Consider the following 16,235-nt stretch of genomic DNA (forward strand, 5'->3'; position numbering starts at 1 on the left):
CTGTTGTGTTTACCAGCGGCTCATCCCTTTTTATTGCTGAGTAGTATTCCATCATGTGGATGTACTACTGTTTGTTTATCCATTTTCCAGTTGGGTTTTTTCTGCTAATGAATAAAGGTGCTATAAACATTTGTGCACAGGTTTTTGTGTGAAGATAGTTTTTTATTTTACTTGAGTAAATACCCAGGAATAGGATTGCTGGATCATATGGTAAGTGTATGTTTAACTTTGTAAGAAACTGTCAGCTGGGCATGGTGACTCCCCACTGTAATCCCAGCACTTTGGGAGGCTGAGGCAGGTGAATCACCTGAGGTCAGGAGTTCGAGACCAGCCTGGGCAACATGGCGAAACCTTGTCTCTACTGAAAATACAACAATTAGCTTAGTGTGTGGCACACGCCTGTAATTCCAGCTACTTGGGAGGCTGAGGTAGGAGAATCACTTGAACCCAAGAGGCAGAGGTTGCAGTGAGCTGAGATCGCATCACTGCACTTCAGCCTGGCTGACAGAACGAGACTCTTTAAAAAAAAAAAATTGAAACTGGCGAAATGTTTTCCAAAAGCTGTACCATTTTGCAGTCCTGCCAGCAATGCATGAAAATTCCTGTTGCTCTGCATCCTTGCTCACATTTTATGTTGTTGTTTTTTTTTAGCCATTCTAATAGATGTGTAGTGGTTATCTCATTGTGATTTTGATTTGCATCTCCCTAGCGACTAATGATGTTAAGCATCTTTTCCTATTCAATTCTTTTTTGTAAAACAATTTTAGTGCATTTTATTTTATTTTGAGAGGGAGTCTTGCTCTGTTGGCCAGGCTGGAGTACAGTCGCGCGATCTTGGCTCACTGCAACCTCCACCTGCTGGGTTCGAGCAATTCTCCTGCCTCAGCCTCCGGAGTAGCTGGGACTACAGGCACACACCACCACGCCCAGCTAATGTTTTGTATTTTTAATAAAGGCGGGGTTTCACCATGGAGGCCAGGCTGGTCTCAAACTCCTGACCTCAGGTGATCTGCCTGCCTCAGCCTCCCAAAGTGCTGGGATTACAGGTGTGAGCCACCGTGCCCGTACTTAGTGCATTTTAATCCACTGTTGCAATATGAATTGACGTAATATTTTGTGTTTTTGTTCTGTATTAGTGCCTGTCTGTTAGAGTCCACCAAACTCATATGGGAAGATTGACTTATCCAGCCTCCATCTGCGTAGAAGTTTATGAGATTTCTGCTAGGTGTAAGCAGGGTTTTCAGTGAGTTTCTTTTTTTTTTTTTTTTTTTTTTGAGATGGAGTCTCGCTCTGCCGCCCAGGCTGGAGTGCAGTGGCTGCATCTCAGCTCACTGCAAGCTCTGCCTCCTGGGTTTATGCCATTCTCCTGCCTCAGCCTCCCAAGTAGCTGGGACTATAGGCGCCCGCCACGTCGCCCGGCTATTTTTTTTTTTTTTGTATTTTTAGTAGAGATGGGGTTTCACCGTGTTAGCCAGGATGGTCTCGATCTCCTGACCTTGTGATCTGCCCGTCTCGGCCTCCCAAAGTGCTGGAATTACAGGCTTGAGCCACTGCGCCCGGCCGAGTTTCTTTTTTTTTTCTTTTTCTTTTCTTTTTTTTTTTTTTTTTTGAGATGGAGTTTCATTCTTGTTGCCCAGGCTGGAGTGCAGTGGCGCAGTGTCGGCTCACTGCAGCCTGGGTTCAAGCAATTCTCCTGCCTCAGCCTCCCGAGTAGCTGGGATTACAGGCATGTGCTACCACCCCAGCTAATTTTGTATTTTTAGTAGAGACAGGTTTTTCCATATTGGTCAGGCTAGTCTTGAACTCCCGACCTCAGGTGATCAGCCCACCTCGGCCTCCCAAAGTGCTGGGTTTATAGGTATGAGTCACCGTGCCCAGCCTTCAGTGAGTTTCTAATTGGAGTCTGATTGTGGAGAATGTTGGTGATCCCTTTGAAGATTTCTTAGGAAAAAGGCTTCCTTTTTGAGGACTGCTCCAGCCTACTCTTTTTTTTTTTTTTTTTTTTTGAAGTGGAGTCTCACTCTGTTGCCCAGGCTGGAGTGTAGTGGTATAATCTTGGCTCACTGCAACCTCCGCCCCCAACCAGTTCACAATTCTTCTGCCTCAGCCTCCCAGGCAGCTGGGACTATAGGTGCGCACCACCACACCCGGCTAATTTTTGTATTTTTAGTAGAGATGGGGTTTCACTATGCTGGCCAGGCTGGTCTCGAACTCCTGACCTCATGATCCGCCTGCCTCAGCCTCCCAAAGTGCTGGGATTACAGGAATGAGCCACTGCACCTGGCTTTTTTTTTTTATTTTTATTTTTTTCCCAATATGGAACGCTTCATGAATTTGCATGCCATCCTTGCACAGGGACCATGCTAATCTTCTCTGTATCGTTCCAATTTCAGTTATGTGCTGCCGAAGCTAGCACTCCAACCTACTCTAGGTCCTTTGACCTTGCTGACAGGAGGAGGGGACTGCAGGTCTGGGCTCCCAGGGGCTGGTCTGACCCCTGGGCCCAGTCATCCTACCTTGCCATACCACAGGTAGTGCTCTGCCTGAGTTCGCAGCAGAAAGACATCATTGGAGTTTAGGGAGGAGGCAAAGGCTGGAACCTCCACTGCTTTGGTGTTAGATTTGTCATTTCCATGAATTTGGAAGAGTCTTACCGGAGGGTCGGGCTCAGCATTTCCCTTCCTGGAAGTCCCACCCTAGAGAGAAGAAAAGCAGAGTCCAGATCTGAGGAGCACCATGTGAGCAGAGCACTAGAGGAGCTGTTGTGGGAAACGTGAATGTTGTAATACTATGTTTGCCCTTGAGGAGCTTCTAGGCTCACTGGAAAGGGTCAGGGTGAGCTGGAGTTATGGTACCAATAACAACAGCTTTCATTCTGAGAACTTTATCATATGCCAGGCTCTGTGACTGGTGCCTTACCTACATCATTTCATTGATCCTTATAACTCTATGAAGTAGATGTTATTATTCCACAGTATAGATGAGGAAACTGAGACTTGGAAACTTGACTAGTAAATACAAGGTTAAGACTTGACCCCAAACTTGTGTGATATCAAGCATGTGACATTATGCATTGCTTGGTAGTGCTTCAGCCAGGGCTTCATGGAAGAAGTGGGACTTGAATTTGAAAGGGCACATCTGCAGCAGGAGGCGTATGGTGTGGCACACGTGAGGTCTAATGAGGAGACCCACCTGACTGGAGTGGAGGGTGCGGGTTAGGGAGCTGAGGGTGGTGCACCTGCATAGGTAATATGGGTCAGGTTATGAAAGACCTTAAACATAATTTAGATAGTGGTTCAGACTTGAAGCCCTAGGCATTTGGGATTCACTTGACTGTCTTAGAGGGATTAACCCCCTTCTTCCTCTGTCTAATCCAAGCCTAACTCCCTACCCGACCCCTCCTCTGCTCGCCAATAGTCCCATGCTGGTTTGTTAGTTTGGAACGTTCCAGCTCATGGTGTAATTTTATCAGAGCATCCTCACCTCAAAGATAACTAGCTTCCCTTTGAAGATGGCCATGAAGTGGCGTGGCTCCGTCCCCATCCTGACTCGAACCTGCACAGCGGCCCCGTCAAACTGCCGATCCACCTCCACTGCCTGGTATGCTGAGGCTGCCAGCTCGTCCTGTGAGGCGTGGCGGCCCTGCAGTGGTGAGAGACCATGAAGGACCCATGCTTCCCGCCCCAGCCCAGTGGCCAGAGGACGCATCAGGATCCAAAGCTGAAGCCTGTGCCAGGCCTACCTGCCAGATGTATAAGATGTGATGTGGCTTCCCGTTCACCTCGTATGTGTAGAGGACCAGATAACAGTCTCCCCCATAAAAGAAGCCATACCACTGATATTCCACAGGGACCAGCTCCAGGTTCTCAATTCTCCAGACCTGGGCATGGAAGGAGACACCGTTTTCCAGAGATAGGGGGCTGGGAAGGGCTAGGCTACGCTAAAGGGAGAATCCAAGTGGGGAAGGTGCTGACATTTACTCCATGTTCTCTTTCTCCCTCTGGTTCTGTCCCAGTGCTGAGGACTCATCACATTTGCATGATTTGAATCCTGAGATGAACTGGGCCATCCTAGTCAGGAGCATCCCATCATGGCTCAGTCTTTGTAAGGCCGAGCAATGATTTGAATAGATCTTCCAGGTGAGATATTGATAGCACATTTGAGGATGGGTGTCTCTTTCCCCTGAAAACTCTACAGACCTACAAGACTCTTAGAGAAGACTCCTGAGGTGCTGGAGGGGAAAGGGAAAGCAAAGCAGACTCTGAATCACCTGCACCCCTGCCCCTAGCAGGACAGCCAGGAAGGCCAGTGCTGCCTGCCCTGATATTTGAATCATTGGGCTTACCTCAACTTTTCCGCTGCCATCATCAACCATTCTTTCCTGGGCAGCTACCTCTGGCTTGGTGTGTAGCAGAGTCACATCAAATTTATCCTGGAAAACTTTAGCTGTGGAGAAAGGGTTGGGAAAAGCCGAGTGAGTAAGAAGCGTCTGTGCCTGCCTTTCTAGGGTCCCAGCAGTGAGAGGATGATCTGGGGGCAATCTCACCAATTTTACCAATGCTGAACGTTTTCCCCAGGCCCATGGTCTGGTCCTTTACTGACCACTTCTGGAACAGCTGCTTGAACATGGCTGACTCAGCACCATCGTTGACAGTCTCCACATTGGTGCTGCTGGGGTAGCCCTTCATCTTGATGAAGCCCTGCAGAGCCACCCATTCCCAAAGGCATGTCAGTTGTGGATTACACTGAGTTCTTTGCTTGTCTGGTAATTCACCTCTTTGAAGCCACAGGATAAGAGTCTCCCCTCTGGGAGTCAGTCAAATTCTAACTCACTTCTATCTAAGGACCAAGGTACCTGCCTAAAAAAAAAGAGTGGAACATTTTTGGATCTCTTTATTGACTTGCAGTGATTATGATTGTTAATTTTTTGGAAGATTATGCTGTGTTCTTTCAGTACTTTTGTACTTACTGACTTTTCATCACATCCGTTTGCTCATTTATTGCTTTGTAAGTGCATCTTGCTTGGTTCATCTGCATGAATCTGCACAAATATAAGCTCCTTGAGGACAGGGCTATTAACCTTGGTATGTGATATCTCCTTCAATAATAACAGCCACCTTTTATTCAGCAGGTGCTGTGTGCCAAGAACTGTTCTGAGTGCTTTTTTTTTGTTTTTGAGACAGAGTCTCACTTTCACCTAGGCTGGAATGCAGTGGCATGATCTCAGCTCACTGCAACCTCTGCCTCCCGGGTTCAAGTGATTCTCCTGTCTCAGCCCCGCCCGGACTACTGGCATGCACCACCATGCCTGGATAATTTTGTTTTGTACCTTTAGTAGAGACGGGGTTTCACCATGTTGGCCAGGCTGGTCTCGAACTCCTTACCTCAGGGGATCCGCCTGCCTCGGCCTCCCAAAGTGCTGGGATTACAGGCGTGAGCCATCGCGCCCAGCCTTGAGTGCTTTACAAATGATATTTAATCCTCACAATAACCCTAGGAGATGGGTATGATTCCATGTTAGATATGGGGAAACTGAGGCCCAGAGGTGTTAAGTAGTCTTCCCCAGAGCACTCAGCTGGAAAAGGCAAAACCAGGATTTGAATCCCAGTTTGTCTGCCTGACTTTGCAGTCCACGTATGTAAGCACAATGTTATATGCTCACATACCTAGCATGACTCTGTGAAGTGACACACCTGAAGTGCTCTTAGCAGAATTATTTGAACAGTATTGCACATCTGTAGCTCCTACCAGCGCTTTAGACATGGCTGCCTGTTTTTCAGCCTTTGTGGCTCCTTTTCCTTTCCACACGTAGATTTTGGTTCCACTTTGGTCCAGGATGTAGCAGTCCTAAAGCAGCCAGAGATAGGTATGGTTGCTCAAGACCAGAAGGAAGATTTTGCTCAGAGTCTGCTTCTGAAGCAGGTCTGGCTACCCCAAGCTAAGGCCACCCAAACTCTACTTACATCATGGTTCAGTAAGTCCTGGACCAGAGGCCTCGTTGCTACCTCTGTGACTGCCAGCTGCCCAGGTGAATCTGAGACACTGGAGAAGGGGAGAGATTAGCCTGTGCCTTTTCCTCTATAAAGCATCTTGTAGTCAACTAGATGTTGTTCTGGTTTGGTTTTAGTTTGGAGTTTCTGGGTAGAATGTGACTTCCTAATAAGACAGCCATGGGAGGACAGGAATGTGCAGACTCTTCTTTGGTGGAGACTTTTGTTCATCTCTGTCCCAAACATTATTCCTTCCACATCCCTGGGCGTGTGTAGGCCAGAGTAAAGGAAAGGTCTCCTCAAGAGATCAGGAGAGTTGCTAACAGAAACAACTGCCTCATTGAGCGGGGGATCTCCAAGCTTTCTAGGAGCTGCATTTGAAAAGGACTAAGAAGAAAACCAGATGACTACACCCAAAACAAGGAGCCAAGCAGAGGTGGCTGATGTTCTAGGGGACACCTTCCCCCCGACCCCAGCTTCCAGCTAAAGCCAGGTTTGGTTACTCACTGATACAACATGATATTTGATTTCTGCTGCTGATCTATGATCTCATCAGGGACTGCAGGCTTGATAATGGAGCGTCGGCCAAGGGTGTCCTGAAGGACCTTCATCAGCTCTGGGCTGGCTGCCTCCTTGTCTCCCTCGATCACTCCTATTTCAGCACGGCCTCCTCTCTCCCTGTCTCGAATATCCTTTGCCAGAAGCATAGCCTGTCAGAGAAGCCCAAGGGAGTCCTCAGCTCCTCTGGGACCCCTTTCTGCCTGATGTCTTTGGGGAGAACAGCCTAGATCTCAGACACAGGAGTTACTCGGATGCTGAGGAGTCCAGGGTGAGTCACAAACTCACACACTTGGCCTGTCTCCAAGACAGATTCTACTCAAAGGCAGGGCTCCACCTTGATTCTTGGGAAAGAGCCAGCATGGAGGGAAGAAGAAAGAGGAACTTGAGAGAGTGCTAAGGCTAGGAAGCCATACCTTCAGGCGCTCCCCACTGTTGCTCTCTGGGCCATTCCATTGGATGATGACTTTCCCAAGGTCCAGCAAGAAGACATCACCTCGGTTGAAACTGTCCCAGCTCATTTCCACCTGTCGATGAGAGGTAAACATTGTTCAGGAGGAATTCTTAGGTGCCAGGTAGAGAAATCCTGGGCCTGGGGCAGACAGTGTGCAGGACTAACCTCAGTGGCCCTGATGTTTCTTTTCCCCTTCACATGTAGCAGCCGCTTCACGTTGTAGGTGTTGGTCTCCACGTGCTTCATCCCAGAGGCGACACCCCCCTTCTTGTAGCTAAGGGAACATCCATTCAGTTATTTGAGTGCCTGCTATGTGCTAGGTTCTGGGGAGACAGTGGTGAATTACACAGATGCAGCCTCACTCGTGTGATGATGACAGTACATCAGCAAGGTAAATACAGATGGTGACAGCTGCTGCCCCACAAGTAGACTGGGTGAGTGACTTTCTGGTAGTGAGTCGGGACAGTCTTCTCTGAAGAAGTGACATTTGAGCTGAGATACTACAAGGAAAATGAACCAATACCCAGAGGAATAGTGCTCCAGGCAGAGGAGACATCAGTGACGAAGACCCCCTGCACAGAGGGCTTGTTTTGTTCCAGGAACTGTCTGAATGCCAGTGTGTCACTGGGAGAGGGGTACAAGTTGGGCCGCAGCAGAAGCATTAATGACTCCACAGCCTTAAGACCACCTACCCTAGGAATCAGCTCGCCCGCCCTGGCACTCAGTCCAGCCCAACCTCTGAGCCAGGCGTCCTGCACTTGAAAGGAATGCAGAAGGTAGCCCTGGAGCAGAGGGGCTTTGTCCTTGGGTTCCCCACTGGCTCAGTGTGGTCCTCTGTGCCCAGAAGGGCCTCAGTCAGTGGAGACTGCTGACCTGCAAGAAGCTGATCTTGGCCCGGCCTCACAATTCTCAAGCTCATTGGAATTCCTCTTTTTGTTTTAATATCAGGGGCAAAGTTTTGAGTTAAACTTCTCAGTTGATGGAACATTATCATCGGCCTTCACTCCCTCTCTTGTGTTAGGTGTCTGTGCATTCCCTTTACCTGCTTGCCCTACTCCCATTCCTTTCCCCATACGCTCCATTCTAACTGTTGACCTTTTTATTTTCATTCTAGTAAACTGTGCCTCGCCCCCCCCCCTTTTTTTTTTTAAAGACAGGGTCTCTCTCTGTCACCCGGGCTAGAGTTCAGTAGTGCAATCATGGCTCATTGCAGCCTTGACCTCCCGGGCTTAAGTGATCCTCATCAGGGACTGCAGGCTCGATAACTGAGGGCTCGATACCCTCAGCCCATGGAGTAGCTAGGACTATAGGAGTGCACCACCATGCCTGGCTAGCTTTTTTACAAAGTATTTTTTTGTAGAGATGGGAAATCTCACTATGTTGCCTAGGCTGGTCTTGAACTCTTGGGCTTAAGCGATCCTCCTGCCTCAGCCTCACAAAGTGCTGGGATTACAGGCGTGAGCCACCATGCCCAACCTATCATGTTGTTTTGTGTGCATGGTTTTGTTTTGTTTTGTTTGAGATGGTGTCTTGCTCTGTCACGGGACTGGAGGGCAGTGGCGTGATCTCAGCTCACTGCAACCTCCACCTCCGGGGTTCAAGTGATTCTCCTGCCTCAGCCTCTCGAGTATCTGGCATTACAGGTATGCGCCACCACACCCGGCTAATTTTTGTATTTTTAGTAGAGACGGGGTTTCACCATGTTGACCAGGCTGGTCTTGAATTCCTGACCTTGTGATCTGCCTGCCTTGGCCTCCCAAAGTGCTGGGATTACAGGCATGAGCCACCACGCCCGTCCATGCATGTGCTTTTTAAAACAGAAATTGGCATTCTGTTATATGTCTTAGTCTGTTTCTTACTTTGTGTGCTAAGCACCATGTTTGTGAGCTCTGTCCTTGTGTTAGGCATGTATCTAATCTGTTGCTTCTGGCTACTGCATAATACTCCGTGGTGTGCATGTCCTGTCTCCCAGTTATGGACACCTATGTTGCCTGCAGCTTCCTAACATCATTAATGAGGCTGCTGTGAACAGTGTGGTCCATGTGCCCTTATGGACATGGATACGTGAGGATTTCTGTGAGTTACACACACAGAAGTGCGATTTGCAAGTGGCACTGACTACTCTCCAGGATGCTGCGCTAGTCTATACTTCCATCAGCAGGGCACAAGGGCTCCTATTTCCCCATAGCCTTGCCAACACTTGTCACCTCCCAGCTGTTTAATTTGCTACTCTAGTGGGTGGAAGTGACAGCTTTGTTTTGATTTGCATTTCTCTGATTACTTTCTTGATATGCATGTTGGCCTTTTGGGTTTCCTCCTCTGTAAACTGCTGTTTCTGTCCTTACTCTGTGCACCCCTACTCACATGATGCCCTGCTTGAAGTAGCCACGGAAGGTGTCTGACTCATGGTACTGGACCTCTCGGTGCTGCACAGGGCTGCCTCCCAGGTAGTCGTCCAGCTGTGTGGTGTAGATGGCTGCACAGCTCTGCTCATCCTGGGAGGAGTCCTTCCCGATCCAGAAGTGGATGTCCTGGGATAGGAGACTGGCCACTCTCCGGGTCTGGGATGTAGTCAGAGAGATCAGGTCAGGGGCCAGCTCACCTCCCCCTTTGCTGGTGGCCCCTCTGTCATGGGGAGAATGCAGCACATGTGCCTGCCCTTGGCAGACTGAGGGCCCTCTCTCCTGCGGTGGATGCAGGAGCTGCCCTGGCCCCCGAGCAGACCTGCGATCATGGCATAAGCTTTGGCAGCCCAAATTCCTCCCCACATCTGGGTAAAGTTGACAGCTTGTTGTTCCCCAAATAAATAGAGACCAACGGGGATCTCTTCCCAGCCAGGTTGCAGGCTTACCTCACAGGTCCCCTTGGTCCCTTACACTCACACAGCTGGCACAGTGCTGATCTGTACACCTGCACGGCCCTGTCAGCACCGTTCAAGTGAGTCTCCTCCATGAGAATCAGCAGTTTGAGGCTAGAGACAGGCCTTGCATTTATCTGGCTTTCTTCCACACCACTTTAATGTGGGACCTAGGCCTGGGAGAAGTGCTGCTTGTGGGTGGCTCACTGAGGTTCAGACTGAGGGTCATACCCCCATCCTCTGATGCAGAATTAAAAACCCAGGCCTAATGATGGCCTTTGATAGACTGGAGGTCTGCTGCAGAGCACTGAGGAACCATTGAGACCGATACCAGGGACTATCTTCCCTCACCAGCACATCTCCCAGTAGAGCCCAAGAACTGGCCCCAGGGGAGAAGCTCACAGGAGTGGGGAGGAGGAGGAGGGTGCTCACCGAGAGGATGACATAGCAGTCCCCCTCATAGAAGTTGCCATGGGCTCTCACAGGCACCAGCGCCAGCTCCATTTTCTGGAAGGACAAGGGGTGGGTATAGGCTACATCCCCTCCCACCTCCCTTCCCCACGAGCCTCCCTCTCCTCTCTGTCATTTGGTGCAGGTGGTGGGGAGAAGGAAGGGAGATGTTCCCAATGACCTTATAGGACGTGAGGCAGCCAGCCACAGGGTTAATGTAGCCACTCCTCTGACTTCTGTGAGCTCTGCTTGCATCACCCTGGATCTGAATCTGGTCCCTATCCTGCTTTCCCTCGCCCTATTCTCTCCACTTCCCACCCGATCTCATCTCACACTATTGTGGGAAGCCTGTGAGCCACCTCCAGCCCTTTGCTGGATATAAACGACCAAGTACAAACCCTTCTCTGAGCTGTTGTGCCAGAACCTCCAACACTCTTCCCAATGCTGACCACAGGGTGCTGGACCAGGCCCATGTAGGAAAGAACACTTGGATTCTGCGGGGCCGTGGGAGGTGGAGGATAACATTTGGAGAGTGCCAGCGGTCAGCAGGGCTCTGTGCCAAGTGTCTTATATTTGGAGTCTGGATCAGGGCCCTGATTTGTCACTGCATGTATGGCTTGCCCCTGGAGGACTGTTCACACAGCCTTCATGTAGATTTTCATCACACTCTCCAAGTGAGGGAAACTTGCAGCCATACTTGTGTGTGTTCTATGTGAAATGTGTTAAATGTTAAATATACTGCAATTCTGGTAACCGTGTTTTAGTACCTGTTAGTTATTTTTGTTTGTTTGTTTGTTTTGAGATGGAGTCTCTCTTTGTCGCCCAGGCTGGAGTGCAGTGGCACTATCTCGGCTCACTGCAAGCTCCACCTCCTGGGTTCACGCCATTTTCCTGCCTCAGCCTCCCAAGTAGCTGGGACTACAGGTGCCCACCACCACGCCCAGCTAAGTTTTTGTATTTGTAGTAGAGGCGGGGTTTCACCGTGTTAGCCAGAATGGTCTCGATCTCCTGAACTCGTGATCTGCCCACCTCGGCCTCCCAAAGTGCTGGGATTACAGGCGTAAACCACTGCACCTGGCCAGTACCTGTTAGTTTTTAAGGAAACTGGAAGCCTTAAAACAATGGAAGTGACCTGGGCCTCACAATCTCTGCAAGGCTTGCTGGAGAGCTGACTCCCCATCCTGGTTGAGAATAGTGAAGTGAGGCATTACGTCTGGGTTTTATGCAGCAGCAACTGACTGGGCTCGGGGCGGGGGTTAGGGGGAATCTTCATATCTGGCAGGTGGAGCTACCCAGGCCAGGGTAGTTCCCAGCTATGGATTGCTGGATGTCACGGCCACACAGAGTGGCCCAAGCCCAAGAGGAGATGGGCTGAACAGCGCCTCATCTCTGCAGTGCCCCCTCACCTCTCCCCATATTTTGTAGGAGCCAGGGTGCCCTTGGAAGACATGTTCCATTTCTCTGATGGAAGCTGCCAGGAATCTGCTGAGTAGGTCCCACCTGTCTTTCCAGGGTATTTCCTGCGAGTGCAGACTCACTGAGCAGGTGGCTGGCTAAAGGACAAGCTTGTTTTTGCCTGGAGCCCTGCTCTTCGGGTCTGAACATTTCCTCCACCTGCCAGCCACCTGCTTTGAGCACCCAGGAGAGGTAAAGGATGGGAAATAGGTACTTTGATGCTGCCTCTCATTCTCCTCAAACCACAGGCTAAGGGGTGCTGGCGGGCTGTTGCCTAGCAGCCCCAGGCAGCCAGACTCTGCTTCCAGACTCCAGTAGTCACAAGTAAGGTGCCTCCAGCCCACCTCACCTCTATTCTCCAGACGATGATCCCAGGGTCATTGTCCACAGCCCTGAAGGCACTGGTCAGAGACATGGTGCTTGTCTTTCCAAGACTGAAACATCACAGAACACAGGGAGGTGATGCCTCTCGCCATAATGGGCATCAATCCAGTTTTTCTGCTGAGTTGCTTCCCAGTCTGTTGTCAGCCATCTTGCCACACCCTCGTGGTGCATCCCTGCACCATTTCACAATGATGGGGTCAAGGACTTGTCCGTCCAAATGCACATGGTCAGCCTGGCTGGCCCAGGGATTACCACCCATGAGTTCTGCTTCTCACCTGCCACTGCCCTTAACAACTCTGGTAATCGTCATGGTTATTTACCAAAGGGGTGATAAATATGTTAAGCCCTGTATTGATTCACTTTGCGTATGTTATCTCTAATTTTCAGAAGGTGATTTTCTTCATCTTACGTTGTGTGAATTTGAGGTTTACAAAGGCTGAATAACTTGTACAAGATCACACTGTAGAATGAAATCCTTATCTGATCCCCAAACCTATGCTTCTAGCCACTTTGATGTACTACAACCCTTTCTAAACCAATCTAAGTTCAGTGGCATTTGGAAAGAAAAGCTAGTCAGAAAAAATATTTCCAAACTCAGTTGCCTTCTCTCACTCATTCCCTCTAATTCTTCCCAAGTTCCCTGCTTGCAAGGCCTTCTCCACAGTCAACTTTGACCTTCTCTTTGGCTTTTATGTTTTGTTTTGTTTTTTTTTTTGAGTAAACTATTCTAAAACTCAAACAACCCTTCCTTCTTTTGTCATATGACTACTATATTTCCTGTGCTTTCCAGATACAAAGGAAAGTAAAATGACAGGGCTGGGCCTGGGACAAAGGGTTCTGGGTGCCAGCAGGGTGTGGCCTGGTCTGGCCTGTGGACAGATGGCTTCCTTTCTCCCTCCCACACAGACCCAAGCTTCTCCGTGGAAGTGTGAACCTCAGACACTTAGACGTCTCCAGTTCCTTCAGGATTGGGCAAGTCAGGGTGGGGAGAGGGAGGAAGTGGTAAAGATCTAAGTCTGTGTGGGTCGTGTACCGTCTGTATTCAAGGAGCATCTTGAGTAATTAAGCACCTACCCATGTCCAAGGTCACGTAGAGGCTTTATAGAATTAAAATACCTGCTCTCAAGGAGCTTGAAATCTGATAACATGCATAATTCATGTAAAGCTAGATGAATTTCTCCTGACAGGCAAAGGAAAAAGGATGGGGTTGATGGATTTACATAAGATTTAAAAATTCACCCAGAAAGGACTGTATGGATTTTTGCTATTTGGGGACATACTGTGCTTGTTAAGAGGAACATGTCTGACCATTGTTTTCTTGAACCTTGATGGACAAAGCCAAGTTGGAGAACATGCGCCATCTAGTATGGACTTTGGCAAAAAACCATAAAGCACAAAGCAAACTCCCTTTGTCTACTGCTATAACAGGACTAAAGCAAGGCAATGGTGCGGAGCAGCCAGTGTTTGAGAATTTAATTTGATAACTTGTGCTGCCCCACCCTGTGCTGCTCAGAATTGCCAGGAAATATGGTGTTTGGGTTTTCTTCAGACCCTATGTAGCAGTCATTAAAGGCAAAAGCCATGAGCCAATTGGGGGAGGGGGACAAAGGCCAGTGAATTTATTCCTTGGAGACAGAACTGTCACCCTGGTAAAAGCCAAACCAGCCGGCAGCAGTTAGGACTGTGAGCCTCAGAGGCTGAAACCTGTCCCATTTCCCAGCAGGAATTTAGGAATCAAGGAGCTCACTGGGCTAGGCACCCGGAGTGCGAGAGGATAAACTCCAGGAAGGGACTTCCTGCCACACTGGAACACACAGAAAACACAGTTCTAACATCAAAGTCTCCCAAAGCTGCGTCTCTCCTTCTCTCCTCCCTAAATCCTAATTCAGTGTTCTTTGAGGGGACTACAGAAACCCCTTGGGTGGGGGGCACAGTTTTGAGGTTAAAAGCCAGTGGCCTTTAATTCTCAGAGATGCCCTTATGGATGGACCCTGAGCAGAGGAAGCTGTTTTTTGTTGTTGTTTTTGAGACAGGGTCTTGCTCTGTCACCCAGGCTGGAGTGCAGTGGTACGATCACAGCTCACTGCAACCTCTACCTCCTGGGCTTAAGTGATCCTTCTGCCTCAGCCTCCTGAGAAGCTGAGACCACAGGTGTGCACCACCATGCCTGGCTATTTTATTATTTTTTGTAGAGACGGGGTCTCACTATGTTGCCCAGGATGGTCACAAGTTACAAATTCCTGGGCTCAAACAATCCTCATTCCCTGGCTTCCCAAAGTGTTGGGATTACAGGTGTGAGCCACTTCTCTGGGCCAGGAAGCTGGTTTTAACTCCTCTTGCCTTGCTCCATACCATTTTTCTCTGAGGATAGGTGAAAGGGGTCTGTCTTTCCCAGCTTTTGAAAATGTGCCCTATATGTTCAGCTGCCTCTAAGGGCTTCTACTTCTCAACAAGAAGTTTGCAAAACTGGCGAGACTCTTGGTTCATTTTAAGTCTCATCTCAGAGGACAAAGCCAAGGGAATCTCAAGCTCCTGTTCCTTTCATTTATTCCTCATTCAGGAGGATTAACTGGCATGCCCCCGTAAATCAGAGACCTTACCTTGCCTTCTCGCTCACCAGCTTTCCCAGTTGTTTCCCGGTGAGTAAGCAGCAGCAGCAGTATTGAAGAACCACTCCAAAGCAGGAGGCTCCGGGTCTGCTGCCTTAGCTTAGTAATGGCCGCAGAGACACTGGGTTATATTTGCTTGTGTTTGCATCTTAACTGCGTTTTCTTAGTCCTGGCCAATCAGAGCCAACCTAGCACTGAGCTTGACTTATTCAAACCAGAGGGAAAGCTTTATCTGTGCCTATTCAAAACAGCAAAACAAGAAGAGCAGACTTTTAAAGGCTTCTTTTAACTCCAGCTCCACGCCCTGATCTAATTGATTTTTTAAAAAGTGCACACAGCCCATCAATAATGCAGGAAAGAGGTTGGAAGGATATGAAATTTGCCATATTGTAGATATGGATGCATTATGGTGATGACAGGAGGCAGAGGCTGGAGCTGCCCCATGTGTGCCTGTGATGTCTAGGCTGGCAAGAGCCTCCCGAAGAAGATTCTGGTATTTCTCAAAGGGAGGGGAAGTCTGGGAGAGGAGCCAGGAGAATTTTATTAGTTTTGCTCGTTGGGGTCTCTATTAGTCATACAGTAAACCAATCAATATTTGAGTGCCTACTGTTTGCCAGGAACCATGCTGGGCTCTCAGCTTCAGAGTTCCCAGTTTAGAAGAATCAGGGGCAGAGAAGAATCAAGACTCCGTTCCCAGGCTGGGCGCGGTGGCTCACGCCTGTAATCCCAGTACTTTCCGGGGCCGAGGCAGGCGATCACGAGGTCAGGAGATGGAGACCATCCTGGCTCACATGGTGAAACCCTATCTCTACTAAAAGTACAAAAAATTAGCTGGGTGTGGTGGCGGGTGCGTGTAGTCCCAGCTACTTGGGAGGCTGAGGCAGAATAGTGTGAGCCCGAGAGGTGGAGCTTGTGGTGAGTCCAGATTGTGCCATTGCACTCCAGCCTGGGGACAGAGCGAGACTCCGTCTCAAAAAAAAAAAACAACGGCCGGGCACGGTGGCTCAAGCCTGTAATCCCAGCACTTTGGGAGGCCGAGACGGGCGGATCACAAGGTCAGGAGATCGAGACCATCCTGGCTAACATGGTGAAACCCCGTCTCTACTAAAAAATACAAAAAAATAGCCGGGCGAAGTGGCGGGCGCCTGTAGTCCCAGCTACTCGGGAGGCTGAGCCAGGAGAATGGCGTAAACCCGGGAGGCGGAGCTTGCAGTGAGCTGAGATCCGGCCACTGCACTCCAGCCTGGGCGACAGAGCGAGACTCCGTCTCAAAAAAAAAAAAAAAAAAAAAAAAAAAAAAAAAAAAAAAAAAAAAAAACAACAAAACTCCATTCCCAGGGCCCGGTGCGGTGGTGGATCACACCTGTAATCCCAGCACTTTAGGAGGCTGAGGTGGGTGGATCACGAGGTCAGGAGTTCAAGAACAGCCTGGCCAAGATGGTGAAACCCCATCTCTACTAAAAATACAAAAATTAACC

General features: G+C 49.2%; 1 protein-coding gene and 1 non-coding gene across 2 annotated transcripts in view; both read right to left on the bottom strand.

Moving 5' to 3' along the window:
- Positions 1-14,824, bottom strand: part of AVIL (advillin) — a 22,540-nt gene extending 7,716 nt beyond the window's left edge. Inside the window, exons 1-14 of the mRNA XM_025403557.1 lie at positions 14,749-14,824; positions 12,114-12,198; positions 10,292-10,366; positions 9,367-9,563; positions 7,168-7,276; positions 6,965-7,075; positions 6,498-6,700; positions 5,964-6,042; positions 5,749-5,847; positions 4,547-4,700; positions 4,346-4,446; positions 3,743-3,880; positions 3,484-3,642; positions 2,517-2,696 (exon numbers count right to left, since the gene is read on the bottom strand). Coding sequence (XP_025259342.1) covers positions 2,517-2,696; positions 3,484-3,642; positions 3,743-3,880; positions 4,346-4,446; positions 4,547-4,700; positions 5,749-5,847; positions 5,964-6,042; positions 6,498-6,700; positions 6,965-7,075; positions 7,168-7,276; positions 9,367-9,563; positions 10,292-10,366; positions 12,114-12,179 — 1,671 coding nt within the window. The 5' untranslated portion in view covers positions 12,180-12,198; positions 14,749-14,824. The remainder of the gene's footprint in view (positions 1-2,516; positions 2,697-3,483; positions 3,643-3,742; positions 3,881-4,345; positions 4,447-4,546; positions 4,701-5,748; positions 5,848-5,963; positions 6,043-6,497; positions 6,701-6,964; positions 7,076-7,167; positions 7,277-9,366; positions 9,564-10,291; positions 10,367-12,113; positions 12,199-14,748) is intronic.
- On the bottom strand, positions 2,311-2,415 carry LOC112635606. Its single transcript, XR_003121953.1, has one exon. It is a non-coding gene; the product is annotated as a U6 spliceosomal RNA (small nuclear RNA).
- Positions 14,825-16,235: the final 1,411 nt, after the last annotated feature.

The sequence above is a fragment of the Theropithecus gelada genome, chromosome 11 (assembly GCF_003255815.1).
Source record: "Theropithecus gelada isolate Dixy chromosome 11, Tgel_1.0, whole genome shotgun sequence".
NCBI classification, from domain to species: Eukaryota; Metazoa; Chordata; class Mammalia; order Primates; family Cercopithecidae; genus Theropithecus; species Theropithecus gelada.